Source organism: Schistocerca cancellata, chromosome 4, assembly GCF_023864275.1.
Source record: "Schistocerca cancellata isolate TAMUIC-IGC-003103 chromosome 4, iqSchCanc2.1, whole genome shotgun sequence".
Taxonomy (NCBI): domain Eukaryota; kingdom Metazoa; phylum Arthropoda; class Insecta; order Orthoptera; family Acrididae; genus Schistocerca; species Schistocerca cancellata.
In genome coordinates this window covers 596835166-596860430 of record NC_064629.1, presented here as the reverse complement: position 1 = coordinate 596860430, position 25265 = coordinate 596835166, and the positions used below count along the sequence as shown (strand labels likewise).

At 36.7% G+C, this 25265-nt stretch overlaps 1 protein-coding gene across 1 annotated transcript; it reads right to left on the bottom strand.

Annotated features, from left to right (window-relative positions):
* Positions 1–263: 263 nt before the first annotated feature.
* Positions 264–20533, bottom strand: LOC126183898 (protein CDV3 homolog). The gene is made up of 5 exons (XM_049926222.1): positions 20248–20533; positions 6165–6396; positions 3579–3668; positions 1817–1919; positions 264–1175 (listed from the first exon to the last, which is right to left on the bottom strand). The coding sequence occupies exons 1-5, from the start codon at positions 20431–20433 to the stop codon at positions 1034–1036; spliced, it is 753 nt and encodes a 250-aa protein (XP_049782179.1). The 5' UTR covers positions 20434–20533; the 3' UTR covers positions 264–1033.
* Positions 20534–25265: the final 4732 nt, after the last annotated feature.

Genomic DNA, 25265 nt, shown 5'->3' with positions numbered 1-25265 from the left:
TTATAAAAGGGCCAGCCATCCCCTACCCTACCTCAGTTGCACCAAAGAGTACACACTTTGGTCCTTATCACTATATCATTAAGTAGTGGGTAGTACGTTGTTTCTGTGTTGCTTTACAGGGGGCAACTGGATGAGGAGAGGGTAGTTGTTTTTTGGGGATCAGGCATATCAACTAGGTTAGATCTTTCAGTTGTTTTGACCTTGCTTAAAATGGCAATGTTTCTTCACAATTGCATACAACACCCACATTTACACTTTGGTAATTTTGTAAAAAAGTAATTTATTGCTTTAATGAATGCCAGAATCTCAACTGGTCCTTTAACCAACAAATAAGCACAAACAAATACTTTGTTAATTTTTACACTTTACAGTTATCTAACCCAAATCCTTGAACAATGAGCAGTTTCCAGTTTTCTATTTACTCATTCCTTGTGATGAACAGCCATCTTTTTATCACAAATACCAGTGAAAGTTTTTCCTGCATAACGGTCAATGCAACAAACAACAATAGTAACAGCAAAAACAAAGGAATGTTTGCTACAGTGAAATCTTAATTTTTGGTAAAGTATGCTAGAGTAGTTAGAACACTGAGAAATTTATACAATAAAACAATTTTAGCACATGTGGAGCTTTTTATTGTAAATCATCAAATATCTTCTATAAACATATGAAGCTCTTTTAACAGTCACCAGTTTCATTCAAACTTGTTCGTGCCACAAAGCACTTCACAGTATTTCAACTTTTTTTCATTTTTAGAATGAGACACTTCACAACAGCCAGAAGCTATTACACCCACCATACAGGTAAAATGGCTTCATCCACTAGCTTTGTTCTTCATGAATCACGAAAGTCACACTGCCATAATTATGGTGGAAACAAGCTCTTGTAGTTATTGAATTACTAAAATGAATGACAACACATCAATAAAAAATACCAACAACTGATTTACAGCAATTAAAGTGTGTGTGTGTGTGTGTGTGTGTGTGTGTGTGTGTGTGGTGTAAAGGAGGGGGAGGGGGGAGTCAGGCCAGTCTCAGCTCTGTTCTTGACTCAGGGCACCATACTTGTTGCCCAAACTGAGACGTGGTCCTGAGGCTGCCATAGCACTCTCTGCATATCGATTGGAATGGGATCGGCTGTTACGGACTTCTTCAAAAGCACCCTCATCTCTTCTCCTGCAACAATGACAAATGAAAATCATATGAATCACTTTGAAAGTACAGCAACAAATATTTTCTACTATATGGTAACAACAAATTAAGTGCAATGCTATGGTACCATAATTTGCTAAAAGGCATTTGAATGACCAACATCTAAAGCAAAGGGTATTTCACCATTCAAGTGACAGACCTTTTACTAAGACAATGATAATAATGAAGCCCAAATTTTCAACATTATAAAGCTATGAGGGAATTTTAAATTTTTTCTAGCAGCAGTACTATCTTCAAGAAGTTACACAGTCAACAGTACAAAGTTGGTCGTAACATCACAGTTATTTTATTGGATGTACAACCCCCTTGCTTTAAACCCCCAAACTGGTTCACCCATTCGGTTATAGGCCTGCGCACATTACTTCCTTTGCAGTTTACAACACATCTGATTAAATGAGACACTGAACAATGTGAGTTTACTGGTAGAAATTATTTCATTATTTAAATGTCTCTTAGACATATACTGTTACTGGTATGCACACAACTTTCAAGACCTGTCTTCCAAAAAGCCACCAAACAGCCAAAGTACAGATGGCTGTGACTTCACTGTACCTTAGTTCTCTTGCTTGGGAAACAATCTCAAGTTATGAAACCTGACAACTTACTTTCGACCTTGAGCTCTAGGATCCACATTCTTTGAAGCAGATAGAGTGGGGAAGAATTCTTCACTATTTATGTCTGGTGCAGTTCTGTTCTTCATCCGAGGACCTAAAACACATTAAAATTGTTTGAATCTGTTTTTATCAGTAGATTTAAAACAACCTCCATTTGACAGATAGACAACCACCAAATAATTGAATTTTGCTCCCAATAGCACGAGATTACGAGCACATAAAAATTTAAGAGTTAATACTTACATCATGTCAAAAAAGTGGAAGGCAAATTGCAACAAAAAGACAAGATTACTTTAATATGTGACAAAGAAACAAGAGCTAACCAACACTGGCTTACAAAGCCACGTGATTCTTCCTCTGGCAAAAGAGGAATTGGTTTGACGAAACCAGACTGTCTAGGGGATAAGCAGGTACATTACATAGAACCTTGGGTCAAGTGAGGCAGTGAGATGAGACGAAATGAATCTCAATTACAATGCAAAGTAGGGATAAGCAGGTACATTACATAGAACCTTGGGTCAAGTGAGGCAGTGAGATGAGATGAAATGAATCTCAATTACACTGCAAAGTAACCAAATGAATAAAAATTAAGTTAGAAATGAAGAGTTAACAGTCCAATGCTTACATATAAAAATACATGCATTTTAGAGGTGGAGGAATGGCCAGGATTTTTTTACTTTTTTAAATACAATTCAGGTTTCTATGCTCAAACTACAGACACTTCAGCTTTTTCATTGTTAAATGGCCTGTTGTATCAGCCACGTCACTATGCAGTACACTGTTTCATTATGTGTGCGTGTACTGTGGCTACGCATCATTCTGGCAATCCTTTTTGTAAATAAGTTTGTATTACTAGTACTACGATGTTGCATTGTATGCGCAAGCACAGTAATGTTTCAAGGTGCTTCAATTTCTAGGAATAGGATTACATACTACCTGCCATTATCCCACAGTTATACTGCAATTCCTCCATTTTATTCTTTTATTAAAAAAACTACAAATTTCACAACCTTGGCAGAAAGTTCAGGCCCTCCTAAGTCCCTCATGTTAGATGCAAACCAAAGTAACCCATACCTTTCTAAATACAATGTGTTTATAAATGAATATCAGGGTTTTAACGCATTTTAAATTTCATTTTGGCAGTCCAATTAGTGTAAATCTGCACGCCCCAAAGGCAGTCAGTCAGAGGTTTTGTACAAAAGTGTATATTCTGTTGGAATAGAAGGTCTTGTGGCTACCCACAGAGAGATTAAACACAGTACAAGAATTTCTTTGTCATTGGTATATCAATGTTCTCTGGATTACAAACAATAATGGGAACCAGAAAATTTACACCTAGGCCTTTGACAGCTTACTTTATTTTGGTTATGTGATGTTCGAACTTCTGTGAAATATATTCAGTGGTCACTTCTGACAATAAAATGTGCACTGAGTAACTCTACAACATTACACATTTTGTCATCATCAGTGTTTTCCCAGAAGCATGACACATGCATTTTACAGTTTCAATAGATTGAAATGATAACCTCTAGACACTTCAGTTATTCTAAGTATCGCAATATTCAACTTTGCAGAACACTGATTTCTTTGCGAATATTATAAATTTTTGTTGACAATTTAAAGCTAACATTCTTTAAATGATGTTCCACGTGCCTTAATACCTAATGCAAACTGTCACAAATTGAAGAAATACTGATCAGCTGTAAAATTCAGAAGATACTACTTACACTTCCCAATAAATCAGTAAACTTACTAGAATGTATTTCCCTTGGCTGGTTCCTCAAGTGCGGTGGTAAGTATGCAGAACCACCTGTAGGCATATACTCAATATGCTTATCTTCAACTGAAAAAATAAAGGAAGAACACTGCATCAATATTGTGCAAACACTAATCGTAAATGTAATTTTCAACAACAAAACTGGAAATAGTGATTATGGTGTCTGATGAAATTAAACACACATGCAAATGGCTCCTAGCACTTTACAATGAATTAACATGTCACAACTTTAATAATACAGTATATAAACAGATGCACAAAGTACCTATCCAACTTTCAATGGCAAGAGATTAGTAGTTTGTTGATATCCAAAACCAAATAATTCATTCTCAGAAATAGATGACTACTTACAAGTTTTGTTTTGTTAGAACAGTGTATGTTGTGGTTTTAATTTATTTATTTCAAATAAAAAATACAGGTTTGAACATCTAAAAAGACAATGTTTATTTTGATCCAATGATGGTATATGCTGCCTCAGGGTAGTAGACGTTCCGATAATGGTTTCAACGCAGTCTGCCAACAGACAGCGTAGTGGCACAGCAACCACAGCGCCATCTGTGTCTATCCTTTAATACTGAATGCTCAGTCAGAAGGCTCAGTGGGGTGAAACATGTGAAGCAACCAGGCGAATATGCCACAGACACACACAGTTTCAAAGGGGGTCAGACTGGGACCTTCCAAGTGGTGGGATGGTCCTTTTGGAGAATTGTCACAAACTGGACATGCTGCATCACATGCAACAATGCTGGTATTGGTGGTCACACGAACATTCTCACACCTGGAGACAAGGTTTCGGGCGTCCACGCAACACAGATGCCTGCCAGGATCATCACATTGTACAGGCAGCATAGATACGAGAGCTTGTCAGTCCAGACATGTCCAAACGAACTGGTTCTTAGCAGTGGGACAATGGGCACGTGCACCTCTACCCTGTCTTCCAGTCATGCCACAGCATTAACATACACAGCTCGACTGGTGTTTAAAGAGGATCACTTGGCACATGGAATGGCATGCTGTGGTCTTCAGTGATGAAAACTGATTCTGCCTGTTTGCACGTACAACAAACCTCGCGAGTGCTGTCTCCTATAGTGCAGTAGTCTAAGACACACTGGCCCCTGTCCAGGTCTTACGGTGTGTGGTGCAATAAGCTTCAACTCTCTTTCACCTTTGGTGTTTCTGGAGGGGGGAAACAGCATTCGGTACGTCCAGTACATTGTCAGACCCACTCTTTTTCAGTTCTTACAACAGGAAGGTGATGTGTTGTTCCAACAGGATAATGCTCACCCACACACTGCCCATGAAGTTATCTGCTCCACAAGACAAGCAGCAACTCCCCTGGCCACCACAATCACTCTACTTATCTCCAATATAGCACATACACCCATAGTTCGTATCAATTCAGGCAGGCTAGGAGAAAATCTTATCTTCATAGTCTCTGATGTTATTGAACATAGCAAATGTTAAAATGAAGGACAAAGTAAAGAACACGTATTTTTGTATTTTAAATAAATTTCTGCTCAGAGATACAGCCCTCCAGAGATGACACTGTGCATATCTGTTCGAAGATGGGAATTTTGGGAAAAATTTTAAAATGCTGTATCTCTGTAACAATTCTAGATATTTTGTTAAAGTCTTTCTTATTTGAAAGGTAATTGCTTTATGATTACAAAGAAATCCTCCATTTGGACTTATCTGTTAGAGTTATTTTACTATAGTGTTATTAACTTTCATAATTTAAAGAAAAAAATTTTTTTTTCAAAAATGCCAATCCATAAAAAGATTTTTCCTGTTTATTAGTACCATATAGTTCTAAATTTCCTGAAAAGGAGAGCTTCCACTATTCGGCTGAACAGGTTTTACAAACAACTGAAATTTTTGCCATACATAAAACCTATCATTACCACATTATCACATAACAGGCTCATAAAAATCAAAACCTAGCCTTATTTAACATAATTTTAGTTTTGAAAGATTAGTAAGAGTCACTTTTCAAGTATTCTAAATGGTTCCCAAATGTGAAAGGTCCATAGACTTACAGATTTCAATTTATACAACTTCTGCACACACTGTTTCATACTGAAATTAGCCAGCCAATGAACTAAAAGTATTTTCCACTGCTTTAGTATCTTCCTTTTATATAGAGTGATGCCTTCCTGTTGAACCAATAGGAACTGGAGTTACAATCTTCAAAACATTGTGAACAGGTAGTGAGCACTGATGGCGTTGTTGCTGCCCTTCAGCTGGAAACCTATATCCAAGCAGCTGGTCTATGTGGTAGCATAAAATTTCCCCCAACAGTGTATATACTGTGGTGACTGACCTGTCCAGTACATGGGTGTCAGCACAATAATTCATCCAGAGTGAAGCTTAAAGCCAGAAACACTGACTACTGTTTACACACACATATTTTCAATATAATTTTTGACATCAACAAGCCAAATAGTGAACCAACTATCAGGAAACATTCTCATATCTACATAGTTAAAAAATCAAAGTTGAAACTAGATTATTAACACTTATTATATTTTTTATTATCTTTTTTTATTAATTCTGCTGTTATACCTGGCTGTTCTGGTTCAGGTTGGGATTGTGGAGCAACGATTTTCCATGGCCCAGACTGAACCTTGCGCCGAGGAACTAGTTCACCGGCTTCATTTTCCTCCATAATATCCTGTTCTTCACCATCACAACCACCTCCCTCGCTATCACCTTCTGTTATGGTTAAGTTTCCAATACGGAGTCCAGAATAATCCTTCTTTTCTTCTTCAAATTCCTTCCATTCATCATCTTCGTCCTGTAAAAGGTACATTAAACTTTCAGATGACAGCACTGATACAAAGCAATCACAAAATAAACACAAACTGTTACTTCTACAGCTGATGTAGCGGCACACTGCTCGACAAAATCCTTTCTTCTGTAGTACATGTAAGCTTCAGCTTCACCAATTAAATAATTTGCTGTTTGTATTATTAGCTAAATAGGTTAAATCAGAGACTGGTTTGAACACAACAGTGCCTTGCTATCCCTTATCCTGTCTGTGGCACTATGCTCCTGTTACTATCATGTTCATCTACTTAACAAGTCAATTTTAGAGGCCTACAGCTTAATTTTAAAAAATGCGGAATTTTTAAACCCTTACTTCCAATATGCTGAAGTAGTGTAAGCAGTTTATCTGCAGAAAGTGGCATTTCTAACTAAGTACCGTGTACAGATGACAATATAGGCTATACTGCTTTTTTAACATCTAGGGAAACTGCAAATGTACACAACATTATGACTTTGGATTGGGCTGTAACTCTCAAAACTACAAATAATCAGCAGAAAAAAAAGTGGGGGTCAAAGTCTATAAATGCATGAATGAACAAAAATTGGATACAGTAGTAGTAAACAAGTAAATACTTAAAGTGCAAATAATGATGTCAAAATTAACACTACAACAGCATATAGGAGGTACAGCTTTAACAAAACAAAATCATGAACAATATGATGCACTTGAGTTAGCAAAGATTTTGTGTCATTTATTTTACACCATCTATGATAGGTACATTGTACATGCCATTAAGACCAAAAGGGTGTGCACACACGCACACAAAACTGTAGCTGGTACAGTTTACCTTGTTCTTTTGAGAAAATGACATTGTTGCAGATCTTTGACAATCATTTCTAGTGGATATCAGCTGAATTAAAAGATTTTACTTTTGCATACTTCATTCACAATCATAATCTTCGAAGACAGCAGAATATTCTAGCAAATCCATGCTGCCTAAAGGTGGATTTCAACAATTACATAAGACGTCCCATTCCTTTTTCTGCAATTCCAATGTTAACCTATAAGAACTTTTCTCAAAGCCTCTTCCCGTTTTCGAGTTTAGGCCTAATCAATCCATATTACATAGAATCTCTCACAGGAATAGATTTATGCTCTGGTCTTATTTATTATAATTTTCCTTATTGCCATGACGACAGTTTGAGGCAAATGCCACGACAGTTCCTACTGATCGAGCATGGCATATTCCACTTTCTCTCGCCCATTACTGATAATATTAAAATGACGAAAATTCTCATAATCATTCTAGATTTTCATAATTCAACTTATTAATAGCACATTTTCCTCCATTAATATAGTCTGCACACTTTACAATGTTCTATGGCACAGCACTGCGACACACCACTACAGTTGCACAAAAACACTCAGTAATTCTACTTATATTCTCTTTGTTGTAGGAATGCAGTCTCAGGAGTGAGAGACAAATCACTGAATGCCAAACTGGGTTACTGAAAATTGCCACGTAGCATACAGGAATATTTTCGTACTGTATTTAACTACTGAATAATCAATATTTGTATGTTGGGCAATATAGTCTCAAGGCAGTGCTATTAGTATGTATACCACTTTTCTCACAGCAGATTATGACCTCAGTCCACAAGTAAATCTAAATAGGTCATCCATCCAACTTCATAATAGAAACACTAGGCTTATTTTCACTTATCTACATACAGTCTGTTGGTCTTTAAAGTATTTCTCTAAAACATACAACTCAGAAGCCATCAATGATATTAACAGTACACAAACAAAATTAATGGAAACAGCAGATGACAGGCTGCTATAATGGCAACCATCAAAAACTAAAATCAAGCACTGAAGTACAGCCAATTTTTTCCCTTTTCATTTTCCTATGAAATGCACAGATCTAAGTTAAACTCACCTTTCAGCAAACAAATTTAATAGTGGCACAGAGGTTCCATATGGTCACGGTCTTCAATGCACAACAGTGCCAGTAGGGCACAGTGTGCAAGTTTACTTAACTTCTTAACAGTTTAAAAGTGTGTGCTGGACTGTGACAAAACCAGACCCTGGTGTTTGGCATCCAACACTCTTACCAACTGTGAATTTAGGCACATCTTACAGCCCACCTCTCAACAAGGGAGAAGGTGCTGACATTTGAAAGTTTGATATTCTGCTGCAAAGAGCATTACCCAAAAAAGATGACAGTCTGGTTTCAAATCTCAGTCTCACATACAATTTTAATCTGTAAGGCAGTTACATCTATAACACCTATTAACAACAAGTACACACTGGCACCAACAGTAGCATCACATTGGTTCCACATTTTCACAGTAAATTATCTGCTGTGGCCAATACATAATTGGACACTGACACTATATGCAAAATAAGTGAAGTATATACTGAGCAAAGGCTAAAGGATTAGTGTAAACAAATACAAAGTAAGATTAAATTCCTTTTTTCTTCATCTGGGTCTTCCACTCTAATTTCAGTTTGTTTTTTAGCAAGTGATAAGCAGATGATACAAATTAGAAAAGGCTCCAGTATACCCAAACCACATATGAAACAATTACGATAACACACGTGTCAAATTTTTGTTATCTACTCAGCACAGGAAATTTAGTGGTCTAGATGGATTAATTTGGGGAAAATTCAATTTAATTAGAATGTTAAAAGCTCATTATAGCAAAAATGTGGCTCACCAACGGACAAACATTAACACCGACAATAACTGAACTAGTACAATAAATGTAGAAACTAATACAGTCAACTTATATAGCAATGTTTCCACTGCAAACAATTAGCAAGCCCATGAAAGATTTCATACATTCAAGAAGGGCTTTACTGATACTATATACACTGTCAAACATCAAACACTGACATAACAGTGAGAAACTGCATGTATTCCATAATCTATGTCTGGCTCAAGCAGTCACACAAAATGCCTGCATGCTGACTATTTCTGCTAGTTGTATCAAAGAGATGCACATTTGTTTAAAAACAATCTGCATACAGTTTTATGAAAAATAAGAAAACTAAGAAGTTCATGCTACACATATGCATGTTTTGCTCACTCATATTTGCTCACAAACAGTTAACAAGTGCTACAATGATAACGAACATGCAGTTAACTGATCCATGTAAGTATCATTTTAAACATATTAGCACCCATGCAGATGGAAAATAAGAACATAAAAACTTAATGGAAGGGCTCCTGCTGTTATGAAAAATTAATCTGTAAGCAGTATAATATTCAGATACGGAAAACACATGCAAGCACTTTAGATTTCATGCAAACCAACTGCAAGTGAACTGAACAAATACGCAGACGCACATGAATGTGGACACACACACACACACACACACACACACACACACACACACACACCTCTCTTCTCTTTTCTGCCATGTCAATAGCGTAACAATTTACCATTAACAGCAGCATAGATCTTTAAACTGGTCTAGCAGTGTAGCCATTCCAGCAAACACAGCCAATGGCAATAGGAAGTGAGCTGGAAGAGCACTTCTACTAAAATGGTGCAATTGATGTGACTGAGAAATTGTGCAGTATCAGAAACTGAAACCCCTACCGTTAAGACGAGGAGATTGCAGACTGCAGAGTGCAACAATATGTTAAGTTGGGCTCGCACAAGTTTTGTTCGTCTCAAGCTTTTCCTTAACCTTCCATTCCTGTACATAAAATAAATACAGTGCCAACCATACACAAAATGTAACAATGAAAGTATGCATCTGGCTGTAATATCATTCAGACTTTTCACATACGTACTAAATCAAGCGTATGGATTAAGTAGCTATCTGAGAACTAACTGTTGTTTATAATTATTACACATTCGTGTCCGTTTGAAGTCTCCAGTCACTGAAGGTATATTATCAAAGTTGTAATGGCAGTTAAATCAATCACACCCTTTAGAACAATTGTAGTGTTACAACTCAAATAGCCTGACAGCAAAATGTCTACTGTAATTAAACTGCAGCGGATCTACCCCAGTTCAAAAGATTCGATATAAAAGCTTGGGAATATAACTACACAAACACAATACCAGAAACAGTGTTGCACCAAGTATAACAGACTGACCTCTCATATTTTGGATTGAAGTTTTTATGAAAGCTCTGAATTTAACTGGCTACACTGACATCATACTAACAATGTCTACTATTTAAGTGTTCAAAGCTCACGAAAGCACTGCTAAACACAGCACCTGTTCAACAGAAAACTGATGAATAACAAAATTCCCCATACATAATCAACTGTAAATGTGAGAAATATTTTAAAAGCTAGGATCCTAGAAACAGTATTAACTTAAGAATAGTTTAATTAATTACATGTTATAATTATCCGATACATGCTCAGAAGAAACAGCAATATGTTCAAATCACAAGATTTATTTATGGTAGTTTACCAGTCCCATGGCGATAGCATGTATAACCTGCAACTTACATCTTTTGCAAAGCAATGTTATTGTAGCTACTAATGTTTACAAATACTAAAAAAAGTTTGCAGTTGCATAGGTAAGTACAAAACATTACTACTGCACTTGCTCCCAGCAGCAGAGGAAAAATACTGGAGAAATTTAAGTCAGGAGTCAGATAAACCTGTTCTCAACTACATCAATAGAAGAACTTCAGGACAAAGAACAGCATTCAATAGAAGAGAATAGCTACTTCACAAGTGCTGAAGGGGTGAATACGCACCTTATCAGTCAGTTTCGATATCACAACTCAATGCACAGATGTTTGAGATGGTGCACATATTAGGTTAGAGAAAAATGTGTATACAAGAAGACATTTCTTCATGTAGCAACATTATTTACACTGTAGGCTTATTATTAGACAGCTGGACTAATCTAGATATGGTACGTGCCAATGTAAACTTCAATTCATATGTATCCTAAAGTACACTATATGCATGTACAAGCAGCTCAGTGTCAATCATAAGCAGGTAGCTGAAACAAACGCTAAAATCTAGTTGTGACCGATTCAGCCAAGCGCAAACTAAAATGTCATGCAGTTGTCTGAACAATCGAGATGCGCACGGAATACATGAATTTTAAAGGTAGGAAAAAATAATAAGGAAAGTACCAGAAGTACAACAAATGTTATTAGAACATGAGCCAAATCTACGTCACATGTAGCTTGACATGCTTTGTTGACCCCTCAAAACTTCCAAGGTGAAATTTAAGGATTTTAAATGGATTCACATCTTGGCTGAGGCCTTTAACTTACAAATAAAGAAACTAGTGTATACATGGTGTCCCAGGAAGAATTATCAGTATTCAGGGATATGACCAGAAGAATCATTTGAAGCTGAAAACGCTAGTAAACAAAGGCTCTAATATGCATACCTTAACTCTATGAGCCCAAGTTCTGTAGAAGGGCTGTTTCACAGTATCTAATATTAAGTGCTTGTAGCTCTTAAGGTATTCATTTTAAGGTCCATGCTTACTAGGCTTTACTACTTCAAATTATCATTCCTGTCACATTCTCGTATATTGACCACTTCCCCATAGGACAGCCTGTATAAACAGAAACAATTATATTCTTTCACTGAAAACTCCAATAACTGTTCTTAATACACCATGGTAGTTTGATGCTGACATACCTAATATCTGTGTAGCATGAATGAGAACTAAACAACCTGAAAAATAGGTGCTCCTAACTCATAAATTGCATCTCCAACTACAAGATCACCAGTTCTTACAGAAGCATCATGGTTTGGTTTTATTTAAGATATTTGTAGCAGTTTAGATCTGTCTCATAAAACTCACTGACTAGTTTAACAAGGAGGTCAATATGGAAACTGGTGAAGTCACAATATTTTAGAATGTCAGTGTGGTTCTTAAAAGCCAATATCATCCTCAAAGCCGCACTCAACAATGTAGTCAATTTTATAACTGGTTTTCATTGGATTTTTCTGACAGTTTGTACTAATAATGCTGACTATATTTGTGGAGTGAAACAATAAATTTAAACAAATACAAAGCCCTTACTTACTTTCTGCTATGTTCTTTTTAGAACATCTGACATATTCCATAATTGTTCATAACAAAATGTTCATGACATTCACATCTAATTAACTTTCACATGATAAAATCTCTCATTAAATTATGCAAATTATAAAAAATGCACATGAAATGAAATTAACGCAGAGGTCTCAAAAATATTTCTAAATGTATCAATTCAAATGCAGTTAAAAAACTTGGGAAGTCCTCAATCATACAAGTAGTAATACCACTCCACAACAATAAGTTTTATTTTATACATTTTTACACTGAAATATAAAACTATACATGGCAATCTAACAGATGACACACACTGCCAAACTATTAAGCAAGATCTCTTCCACAACAGAATAATTCAAGATGTGGATTTACAATGAGCTACTTTTAACACCAGAAACGAGTTTGAATGTACAGCAAAGTATTCGCAAGCACTTCAAATTGGGCCACAATGAAAATGGAGTTTTATGTACAAGTGTACCTTCCAGATTAGCTTAAATCACATTGAAAATAACTCTCATATTGTTTTGGTCTCCCATCAACCCAAATGAAGCTAACAACACATTCATCCAGCTTGAGAAAGGAGACAGTTAATCAGCAAATACACCACATTTATTTCTCGGTAACAGTCACAGCTCATTTCAAGAACTGGGGAAAACTGTGGATGTGGTACCTATTTGGTTAAACTCAAGTGCTGGAGAGCTTCACAGATTGTCATTCTTTTTAGTATGTGCTTTTGGCAGTTTCATTTAACGCAAACTTGCATGTAATCCTGTTTACCACACAAACAGAATTAACAAGCAACGAATTTGTTATCAATGACATTTCACATTCTTATTTCATCTCAACTCGTTAGGTGCTGGAACTCTGAAACTAACTCATCTTCCAACACAACCTAGACTTCAGACTGCATTACACACAAGTCTGCCATGGGTTAGTGTAACCATGGCTTATGGTGCATTAAATAAGCTGTATTTTTACCTCTGACCTATCACACATGTTAATTTACTCCTTTCTTTGTTATATTTAACCATAAGTTGTCAAATCTGACAAATTGGTAATTAATGTTTGGACTTGAATTGACGTCTACATTTTCACTCTGCGAGAGAGTGACATGCTCAGAATTTGGTGGTCTGTCATTTTTGCAGTTTTAAATATAACTGCACAATTTTTTGGGGAAATACGGAAGCGTCCGATCCTGCCCGTCTGCTTTGACCCATGACGTCACAAATATGGCGGAAACAAAAACAAACACACACACTTTCCACAAGAAGCCTAATGACACTAACGGGACAAGCACGGGAAATGGGGTGTTTTGGGTCGGGGGGGGGGGCGGTAAACTAAATATAAACAAATTTAGATGCCTTGCGTAGCTACAACGTGTAAGTGAAGACAGCCATGCATGAATACCCACCCACCTCCCCAGGGGTCGTAATCCCAGCAACCCATAGAAGATAGAGATGCTTCAGTAGCTGATTAGTGTTTTTTGCCTTTTTAAAAAAAAATCTCACGGGATAGAACGAACAGATCAGAAAGATAAATATAATAAACTAAAACAGAAATTGGAGGAAACATAATTAAAATAAATAATAAACGTTTTTAAATTAAAAAAGAAAATCTCACGAGATAGAACGAACAGATCAAACTCCGCGCCGTCATGACATCACACACGACAACACCCTTACGTCACGGGTCAAAGCCGACACGTGGGATCGGACGCTTCCGTCGACCCTTTTTTTTTTGTTACAAACTAACTTTTGCATGATAATTTCAAATATGAGATTTGTTTTACTCTACTGATAAAGCTCTTGATATGCCAGGCATGGTTACACTTGCCCCAACTTTTTCCCATGTGGGGCAAGTGTAACCAATCAGCTGGGGCAAGTGTAACCAGGTGGGGGTTACACTTGCCCCAAACAAACTTACTGGAACATATTTATTTATTTAAGCCGTAACCTTGTTTTTGCCATCACACTAGATCAAATAAACTGGCCTTCCTGTACTTATGGATACCAGGATACCTGATGTGCTGGATTCAGGTCTACTGAGTTTGTGTGAGATATTTTATTTTTTATTTAAGTCTACTATATTTTTAAACCACATTTCCTTTTATAAAATATGACTCAGAACTGTAAAGAATGCCACAATTTCAATTACAGTACAGTATGCGAAGCATTGTTTGACTGACAACAATGTTGAGCATGATAATTCATCCTGCAGCCAATGGATGTAGCAGTGTTTAAGAGTGTGAAATCTACTTGGGACCAAAAGTTAACTCATCACCAGAGACATCATCAAGGGGTAAAAATTAGCAAATGTGACTTTCCCAATCTCCTCACTTCTGTATGGAATAAAACACCACCTGAATTGTTGAAAAGTGGTTTTCAAAAAGCAGGAGTATCCCCTTACTGTTGAGAAGTAATTGATAAAACTAAATATGATCCGGAGGCATATAAAAGATATGTAGCTCATACCAAATCTTTGGCAGAAACAAATCCATTGCCAGCTCACGATAATGCAGTCATAGACTGTGCGGAAGCTACGTCTCTAACAGAAAGTACTCAGATTTTTGGGAAGCTTCCAGCTGAACAACCTCCAGAATTTTATAGGCCTGCATCTACTGAGCCCTGCAGTTCTCCCAGTATCAAAGCTCTTTCTCAACCATTCTCAAGCTAACCAAAGTTTCATTATGTTCTGGAACTTCTGATTTGTCATTTGAAAGCTTATTATTGGAAACAGTCTGACAGTGTAGTCCCACTGGTAAAACAAAGAAGAAAAGGATTGCACCAGGAGCTGAAAGATATCACTTTTCAAGATGCCATCTATAAAGAAAAAGATTTTAAAGGAAACAAGAATAATAAGGAGAAAGCAAAACAAAAAAGCATTATCGGCATAAAAAAGGGCTTGGTAATGAAAAGTAAATCTTCCGAACAAAGTGCTGTTACTTTATTCGAAATGGCATCTCAGAATGTTGTGGAAGAAAAAAAAAAAAAAAAAAAAATCCCTGATTTCTCATGTGAGTAACAAGAAAAAAGGACGAAGTTGAATCAACAAGTGAAGAAAGTGAAACTGAAGGAGGCCTATCTTTAATAAGTAGTGATGATGAAAATGGGACCATAATAACAATGGACAATCTCAGGAAAGAAATAATAAACTGTGAAGAAAAAGAGGCAAACTTTTTTGAAGCTAAAGATAAAATTACAGTTGGAAACTATGTTCTGGTAGCTTTTGCAACAAAATGTAAGAAAGTTTATTTTATTGGCCAAGTTACCAAAATTAGTGATTTAGGAGATCCAGAAGCGATTTTCCTCAGATGCAAAAATAAGACAAAGCATGGCACCACATTCTACTGGCCTGATATCCTTTGATGTCATTTCAGTGCTGCCTGAACCTACTTTGGGTCACAAGAGAGACCCGACATTTGGTGTTTCATTTGATTCATACAACATCCAGTGACTAAATAATAGTTAGGGCCTAAGTGTGAACATAATAAGTTGAATTACGGCAGTTTAGCATTAAACACAAATTTCCAACAACTTTAGTTCAATTACCATGAAAGATAATAGGATGTGAACTTATAAAGTGAATTTTTCTTTTCTCTTGAGACTAGATATTTTATTATTTTTGTTAAATTGCCTACTAAAGAAAAAAATATTACTTTTGTAGAATTTAAACTAATAAATTACAGGCCTAAAACAAAAATAAATCTATGATGCATTCTGTTTCAGTGTTTTATGGTTTAGGCTAACACTTTTTAGTTTAGCTAACATTTTCTGTGTATTTCATAACATACAAAGAGGTGTGTGCAAAAAAGTTCATATCTTGAGTAAAATTTAAGATATTTTAATAATTTAAAAACCTTCGAATTCAGTAAAAACTGGGTAATCAGGTCACTTACCCCAAGTCTCTCTTATGATGCTCTGTATGGGTACAACAGTGCGGGGTTACACTTGCCCCAAACCATGGGGCCAGTGTAACCTCACAACACAAAACTTTGAAAACAATTATTTGACCACATAATTTTTTTTTTCAAAAACAAAATGTGTATTGTTTAAAAGTCAATAAGTCAAACTTTAAGCATGAGAAATTTAAAAACCGTATCTTCAATAACGAGTTGGCAATTTAGTGTCAAAGTTGAACTATGCCAAAACGGGGTTACACTTACCCCACTGCACCCTATACATAACTTGAGCCAGCTATCTAATAAAATGAAAGTAGTGGTGGCATGCTGATCAACAGTCTATCCCGAGCTCTAAACGATGTTCATAAGAAAGTGACAGTTCGGCTGGCAATTGGCAAATCCAGCCAATATGAACCATACACTTGGACCAGAATTAGATAAGTGATTTATAGCTATGTATGTACAGAGTAGCTACCATGAGCTTTGCCACCCTTTTTTTTTTCTCCAAAGCCATACAGCTTTGCTAAAGTAGGTGGTAGTTATCAATCAGCCGCAAATGACACTTGCAGCCGATAATCTAATTGTTGTGATTCATTAACATTGTGCATAAATAAAGCATGATACAATGAGACACAATGTCTGAAATAATAATAGTAATAACAAAACAACAATCATCATAATATATTATTTCTCCTGACAGGTTTCGGACATCACAGCTGTCTCCATCTGATTCTGCCCCATGGCAACTACTTTGTCCCTTCTCCTTCACATTTTATTCTGTCCTTTCTCAATTAAAATTATTTTTCTTTCAGTATATGGCCCACACAGTTTACTTTTCTTTTCTTGGCATCTTAATGCCAAATGTCACGAATTCATATTGTACCACTGCTGTGTTAATAATTAGTAGAAAAACTGTTTTTAAACAACAGTGCCAGCAGATGCTGATTCTGAATGAAGCTACCCATGCTTCTGACAAGTGCTGCATTCTACCAAGTGTTTCAGACGCCTCTAAGTGCCGAGATTTTTTATTTTTATCTTACATATAGATATTTATTCAGGTATTAAGGGGTTAACCACCTTTAAGAAATTCTTTGCAATAACCTTTTCATTACTTCACTGTTGCTTATGTTTTCCACTACTTTTATTTTCTCCCTTCTCTTCCATATGTGCATCAAGTACTTGTTATCTGCCACAGTGCACTAGATATAAAAGTGAGCAACTAATAATTTTGTTTACACTGGGAACAGTTTCAAATCAGTAATAAATATTTTAGGCAAAAACATTTTAGAAGTATTTAATAGTCAATCCAGTAAGTATAAAAGCCAACACTTAGTTTTCTTTTCATGTGTTCATAACAAACAAGGTTTTAACTGTGTTAGCACACAATGGTTCAAATTATATGATTTTTTGATTATCTACAGACATCAGTTTTATGTCTGACTTCAGTTGATAGACTGGAAGGTATTCCGAGCAACGTAGGTCTTAAAAAGCTGGCAGAAGTAAAGCTGTGAGTACCGGGCGTGAGTCGTGCTTTGGTAGCTCAGTTGGCAGAGCACTTGCCCGCGAAAGGCAAAGGTCCCGAGTTCGAGTCTCGGTCGGGCACACAGTTTTAATCTGCCAGGAAGTTTCATATCAGCGCACACTCCGCTGCAGAGTGAAAATCTCATTCTGGAATGTAGGTCTTATCAACTCCAGGAAGATATACTGGATTTAATAGCCTACAGACAAAGTGTACAAACTAAGGTAGGACAAGGTTAGGGAAGGAATTCAGCTCTGTCCATTTCAGAGGACCCATTCCCGTATTCACCTTGATTATTTTAGGATAAAATCAAATACTGAACTAATTGTAACGGCATATTTCTTATAGGCAATAATAGTACTCAAGATTACAAAGTGACCCAAGTTTTCTAAAATAGCGTTAAAAATGGTTGACGCTAACCTGAGTATCATCATTTAGAACTACCTATGTGGGTGTAACTTAAATTGCAATGCACAACAGGGCACTTACAAAGACTGTTTGACCTAGACACTAAGAATTCAAAGCCTCTGTTCATATCACAAAATTACCATCAATTTCTTTGACACTTAAAAAATATAGTGAACTCTCCCATTAAAATCCTCCTGGATCAATTTCTGCATCTCTAAGTAATTAAAACGCTAAAATACCCAACATTTTCTTTGTGTTTGCACTGACCACTTTCCTTCGCCTATGCCTTGAGGTAGGCCACTAACAGAGCCAAAACTTATTTTAGTATCTTTAGATTTTTAATACTTAGGAGCAGTAGATCCAGAAGTACTTGAACAATGAGATTGTCTTGGCTGAGGATGTCTATACATTTATATATTTAATTAGTTTATTTATTTAAGAATCAACCTGTGCGTGTGTGTGTGTGTGTGTGTGTGGTTCAAATGGCTCTGAGCACTATGGGACTTAACATCTAAGGTCATCAGTCCCCTAGAACTTAGAACTACTTAAACCTAACTAACCTAAGGACAGCACACAACACCCAGCCATCACGAGGCAGAGAAAATCCCTGACCCCGCCGGGAATCGAACCCGGGAACCCGGGCGTGGGTGTGTGTGTGTGTTTCTAAATGACAATTTACACAAATTTCCCCTTTACTGTGGCTGGAAACCTATTTATCACATATTCAGGAACCATTCAAGAAATCACTAATGATGTGACTACCAATTTTGTCAGTGCTTGTGTATCAATATGTTGAAAAACCTGTACAAACTGTTCAGAATTCTACCACAGAGTCACAGTTTGGTTCGAAGGCACGTGGTTGCACATGTGTCAAGAAAGGTTGAGAATGTAAATGGGTGCTACAATTTAAAAAGACATACAAAAACAGTTTTAATTACTCTCAAGTAAGTACAATTCTGTGTATGCCCACTCATATTTTTTTGTGGAGGGGGAGGAATAATGACACACTATCCTCAATAACCTTGAAAAATTCAGATTACTGTTACGTTGCCTACAACCAAATTAGGTGCAGTGTTGCCCTCAATTTCACACACTACTGAAACCCAACTGCACTCTGAGAGCAGAAAACAATAGGCCTACACATCGTGCACGACATTCACTTTTTCAAGACCTGAATTAAATTATTTGTAATACCAAATATACAGTCTCCAAGTCAAACAACATTTCACAAGCAATGATACAAGTTAAATAAACGAAATACATTGACCAACCAGTAAACCTAAGACCCCCCATATGGCAAGTGGTCATGCTGCAGCAGTAAACAGAAGTAGATAATGCAACCAATTACATTTAAGAAACTTAATTTTGTGGCGTAAACTTCGTTTTCTTGCCACAAACCAGAAGCACCATAACCTGCTTCCTGGTACTCCCTCTCCGATCAAAACTGGAATTCAAAAGTGTGCGCATTTTTTTTTTAAAGAAAAAAGCAGATAATACATTTGTGCTTTTTACAAGCTTTACTAACCGTATAAGATGGGAAATACCAACAAATGGATGGAAGTTTTCCAAATGCACGAGGACGAGTAGTATTAGATGTCGGGGGACCAAGACATTACACAAACTATTTCGCATACCCTGGACAGCTTAACCTAAAAATTCCTTTCGAGAACATAATTCTAGAAACCTCAACACGAAAGCACTCTGGCTACGATCTCCTTCCACTAGCTCAGCACGTGACATGAATGTGGCAGATCATGATGCTAGAAATTTAAGATGCCATTTCTTTAATGCCCAAATGTTCCTGAATTAAAAAGAAGTCTTCAATTTTCTTCTAACTTCAGAGAAGTATGCTCATAAACCAGGCGAGCCAGAATAATGCCTTTCCAATGTACACGGCCCTATACACCACGTACGAACTAAACCTGTAGCATTATCAATAACTAAAATATGACGAGGATTACCGAAACACATTCATTCATCCTACTTGCAAGTCCTTAACTACAAGGTATTCTTACCTGTGTCTGGTGAATATTTTCATCTCCATCCGTGCCAATCTGCTGTAACGGCATGGGTTTTTTTACCTTTTCAGATTTTTTACCCGCATCTTCAAGTTTCTTCGCTATTTCGTCTGTTGTCGTAAACTTTTTACCTTTACTTTTCTTTCGGTCCTTTTTCGCAAAGAAATCATCTAAATCAGCCATTTTAATCCTAAGCCTATTCTCTAACAACCCGTACTGGTCTCACAAGCACTGAAGCACAGAACCTTTTTGGACTTTCTGCACAGATGATACACGCATGTAGTAGTTTCAGTCTGAGGAATTAATAAAGAAGCCAGCAAAACATAACAAAATTTGCTATAGCAAACCTGTGTTCGGTTAACAGTACTGACTTTAAAAACTGAACTATTAATACTGTATTGGCAGCTTTTACGGACAATTATTACAAGACTAATCCATCAATACAAAATATATTTACGTCTGGGGTACTGAAATGGACAAACTCTAGAGGCCGCTACTAGCTAGAACTGCAGTACATATCGTGAGCTTGATTATAAATCAAGGGGCAAAATCTTGCGCAATTTAGTACTAACGTTCTAAATAAAACGGACTTCTAAGAAATTTCCATAAGCTGCGAATTTCCTTATAATAAGAATAAAAAGGACTTGCTTTGCCATGTAGTTACTGAATTGCTACACACCAAAACAATAAAATTAATTGGATTGGGCTAGTGATTCTGTGTTAGTCATCATATCATAGTACCTCTAGTGAGAGACAGTTTCTCATCCCATTAAGACAAATACGGTTAAGTATTTTGTTGCTCAAGTAGTTGCGCAGCAAATCCCATCTTAGAACATATTCTGAGCTCAAACATAATGAGTGAACTCGAACAGAATGGCCGCCCCATGGCAACCAGCATGGATTTCTAAAACCCAACTCGCACTTTTCCCACATGGCAACCAGAAAGGCAGTCAGCTAGATGGAATATTTCTCGATTTAAGAAGAGTATTTGCCTCAGTACGATACCTAAGCTTATTATCAAATAAACGATCGTGTGGGGAATCAGGCGAAATTTGTGACTGGACTGAAGATTTCCTTTGGTAGGGAGGACGCAGCACTTTATCTTGAATGGAGAGTCGTCAACATATGTAGAAGTAACTTCCAGTGCACCCTTGGGAAGCATGTTGAGACCCTTGGGCTCATGTTGTATATTAACATCCTTGCGGGCAATATTAATAATATTAATAGTAACCATAGATTTTTCACGGATGATGCAGTTATCTACAATGAAGTAGACCTAAAGTCTGAACGAAAATGCACAAATATTCAGTCTGATCTTGATAGGATTTCAAAGTAATGCAAAGATTGGCAACTTCCTTTGAAATAGTTAGAAATGTAAAATTGGGCACAAAATTAAAAAAAATGCATAGTATCATATTAATATTAGTATGTCACAGCAAAACTCGTGCAAACAGTGACAGTAGGGCCATGAAAGGGAATGATGACATAGATTCAGTCATGGGTGAAGCAGACTTCATTGTACTGTTACAATACTAAGTAAATGCAATTAAGCTACAAAGGAGATAGCTCACAAATCACTTGTGTGACCCAGCCTAGAATTTTGCTCAAGTGTTTTGGACCAAATCAAATACAACTAACAGGGGATATTGAATGTAAACAGAGAAGGGCAGCACCAATGATCACAGGTTTGTAGGACCCACGGGAGACTGTCACAGACATGTTGAAAGAACTGAATTGGCAGATTCTTGAAGACAGATGGAAGCTATCCCAAGGAAGCCTACTAACAAAGTTTCAAGAATCAGCTTTAAATGATGACTTTAGGAAGATACAACAACCCCCTACATATCGCTCCAATTGGGATTGTGAGAACAAGATTAGGTTAATTACAGCACACACAGAGACATTTAAACAATCACTTTTCCTGTTCCCAATACGTGAATGTAACAGGAAAAGGCTCTAATGATTGACACAATGGACATACCCTCTGCCATGCACTTCATGGCGGTTCGTTGAGTACAGATGTTGATGTAGATCCACAGCCATGCAAGATCGAAACAACAGCCTTCCTCTACCCCCTCTGTTTTGCGCCTACTCAGCACTAAGTCACAAACATGAAGAAACAAAAATGTCTTAACCCAGTTGTGTAGTATATGGAAGGAAGGCCATATGGAGCCGATCACCAAACAAAATCGTGAACCCTCCACATCTACATTTACATCTATTTTCTGCAAACCACTGAGGGGAACATGGCAGAGGGTACTTCCCATCGTACCACACACCGGTGCCAAAATTTCTGCTCCTTCCATTTATGTACGGAATGTGGGAAGAATGATTCCTTAAATGCCGTGTGAGTGCTGTAATAAGACTAACCTTGCCATCGCCATCCATACAGGAGCGGTACTTAGAGGTTTGTATTTTATTAATACTGGTTTTTGAAACTTTGTATGTAGACCTTTGTGAGACAGTATCTGCCAATTCAGATCTTTCAGAACCTCTGTGGTCCTGTCTCGTGACTCAGACAAAACTGTGACTATGTGTATTGTCCTTCTTTGTATCTGTTCAATAACACGTCAGCCCTACTTGGCATGAGTCCCACACATTTGAGCAATATTTTATGATGTGTTGTGCAAGTGTTTTGTAAGCACTCTTCTTTATAGTCTTATGGCATTTTCCCAGTATTGCTAAAAATTCATGCAAGTGCCAATATTTGCATCTTTTTGAAACAATGTCAAGAGCTAACTGAATACTTATACTGCCTTTATTGACAATACTTCATTACAGACAATTGCATCATTTGCAAAAAATCTGGGGTTAATATTAATATCATCTGTCAGATCACTAATATACAATCTGAACAAGCTGACAGTTATTGTAAAACTGTGAAGTATAGTTTTATTACTATCATTCTTTATCGATAACAGAAGAAATTATAGCTCACCATTGTCAGTAATATGATGTAATTAAAGCTGAAATATTTTTGTGCATTAGTTTGGAGAAAGTTGGCGATAGCGCCATCGAAATAAAAATTATTACTTATTCATTTAATGTTACTTTTATTAAAATTATCTGACTGCAACAAGTTTAATACGCTTACATTAATTATGAATGATAGCAAGTTATATAAAAAATTAAAATGTTGTAGAACTCTCAAATATTCAAGAGCACCAATGGTTACCTCTTACCATTTGTATTTTTTGTGGCAATTCCATTCTGGAATCCATGCAGACAAAAGGCTTAGGTTACGTTGGCCTGTGCTGTGTAGAAAATGAAACTGGGTGAAATAGTTGAATGGTGTGGAAACTGTTTTAAGGAGAATAAAAAACTATAGAACAGAATAGAAAAGACTAGAACAAAAGCAAACTGATGCATTTCATTTATTAGAATAAAATCCGTGGGGATAAGGACAACCTGAAACATTGCATTTATATCATTTTATTACAACATAAGAACTTATTAGAAAAGGAATTATCCCCTAGAACACTCAGACATCAGGAACAGTATGTGCAGAAGGAACCACCAGCTTTTACCATTAAGTAGAAGACTTTTAACTTATCTCGATTAAATACTTATCATCTGTTCTAACTACTCCTCATGTTTCAAGCAAAATTTTATTTGCATGTTGTTACAGCAAAATTTTATGATAATGCAAATTGCTTCATAAAAATCTTTAAGAGGTATTGAAGGCATGGGAGGTTAGAACGTCAGAAGTATTGGATGGTATTTTATCGATTACTTCTGCCACTTTCTTGTGGATGAGTATTACCTATGCTTTCTTCCAACTACCAGGTAAAACTTTTTGTTTGAGTGATCTACTCAATATTATGGGTAAAAGACCAGATAACTCAGGTACATGTATGGCATTTTTAATCAGACCCTCGAGCTTTGTTAATTTTAACTATCTCAAATGGTTCTCATGGAATTGATATGAATAGTTTATACCACTCACCTTTGTAGTGGTGTAGAATTAAACTGGGACAGTATTGCTGTATTTTCCTTCGTAAACGACCATTCGGAAACAGAGTTCAGTTTCTCTCTTTTAATTTGCTGTTTCAATTTCAGCTATTGTACCACTCACGAATGTCTGAAACACAAACGTTATGTCATGGCAGACTTTACATATGACAAGAATTTCTTTGGATTTTGTGAGAGATCGTTAATAACATTTTGGTATGGCAGACACTGAAGGATTCACACATTGGTCTTTTAACAGAAGTACACGTCTCTGTTTGTATTTCTCTGTCTGTAGTCTTCTACTGTGTTTTAAACTTATTGTGCAGTAGTCATTGTTTCTGCATAAGTTGCTGTACAGTCTGTTTACTGGTAACATGGAGGGGCTCCTTCATCATGAACTGCTCTACTACGTACTTACCTGTGAGAGCCATATCGGAAGTTGTCAGGAACACATTGTTAAAGTTCCAATTCCAATAGTGTAACAAAAACTACTGCTGGCTCGTAATATACAGACTTGACACCACATATTGCCGTACTGTGACGTCACTAGTGTCTGTCACGTGATTATAAGCAGTATTTGGAAAATGACCGACATAAATATTTCGCTTCGATAGCCTACTTTCATTGAATTGTCGTTAAAGAGGGAAAATATACTGCTGAAATTCACTGAAGACTTCAGTATGCCTATGGAAATGGCTGTATGGGCGCCAGCAGTGTTTCGAGATGAGTGAAACATTTCAAAGATGTAAATACGATTATTCTAGATGAGCCTCATAGAAGACACCCTCGAACTGCCTCCGCGAAATGCAGCAAGGAAAGAGTTGATTAGCTCATTAGATTAGACAATCGTGTCACAGTGAATGAAGTAGATGCTAAAGTTGCTGTAGGATGCAATGTATGCAAGAAATGATTCAAAGTTTATGCTGCCCAAAATTTTGTGCACGTTGGCCCCCATATTTAGTGACTAAAGACAACAAACTTCAGAGAAGACCCATCACACAAAACTTTCCTCAGAGATTTCAAAATGAAGATTATGATTTTTTCATGACTATTGTGATAGGTTA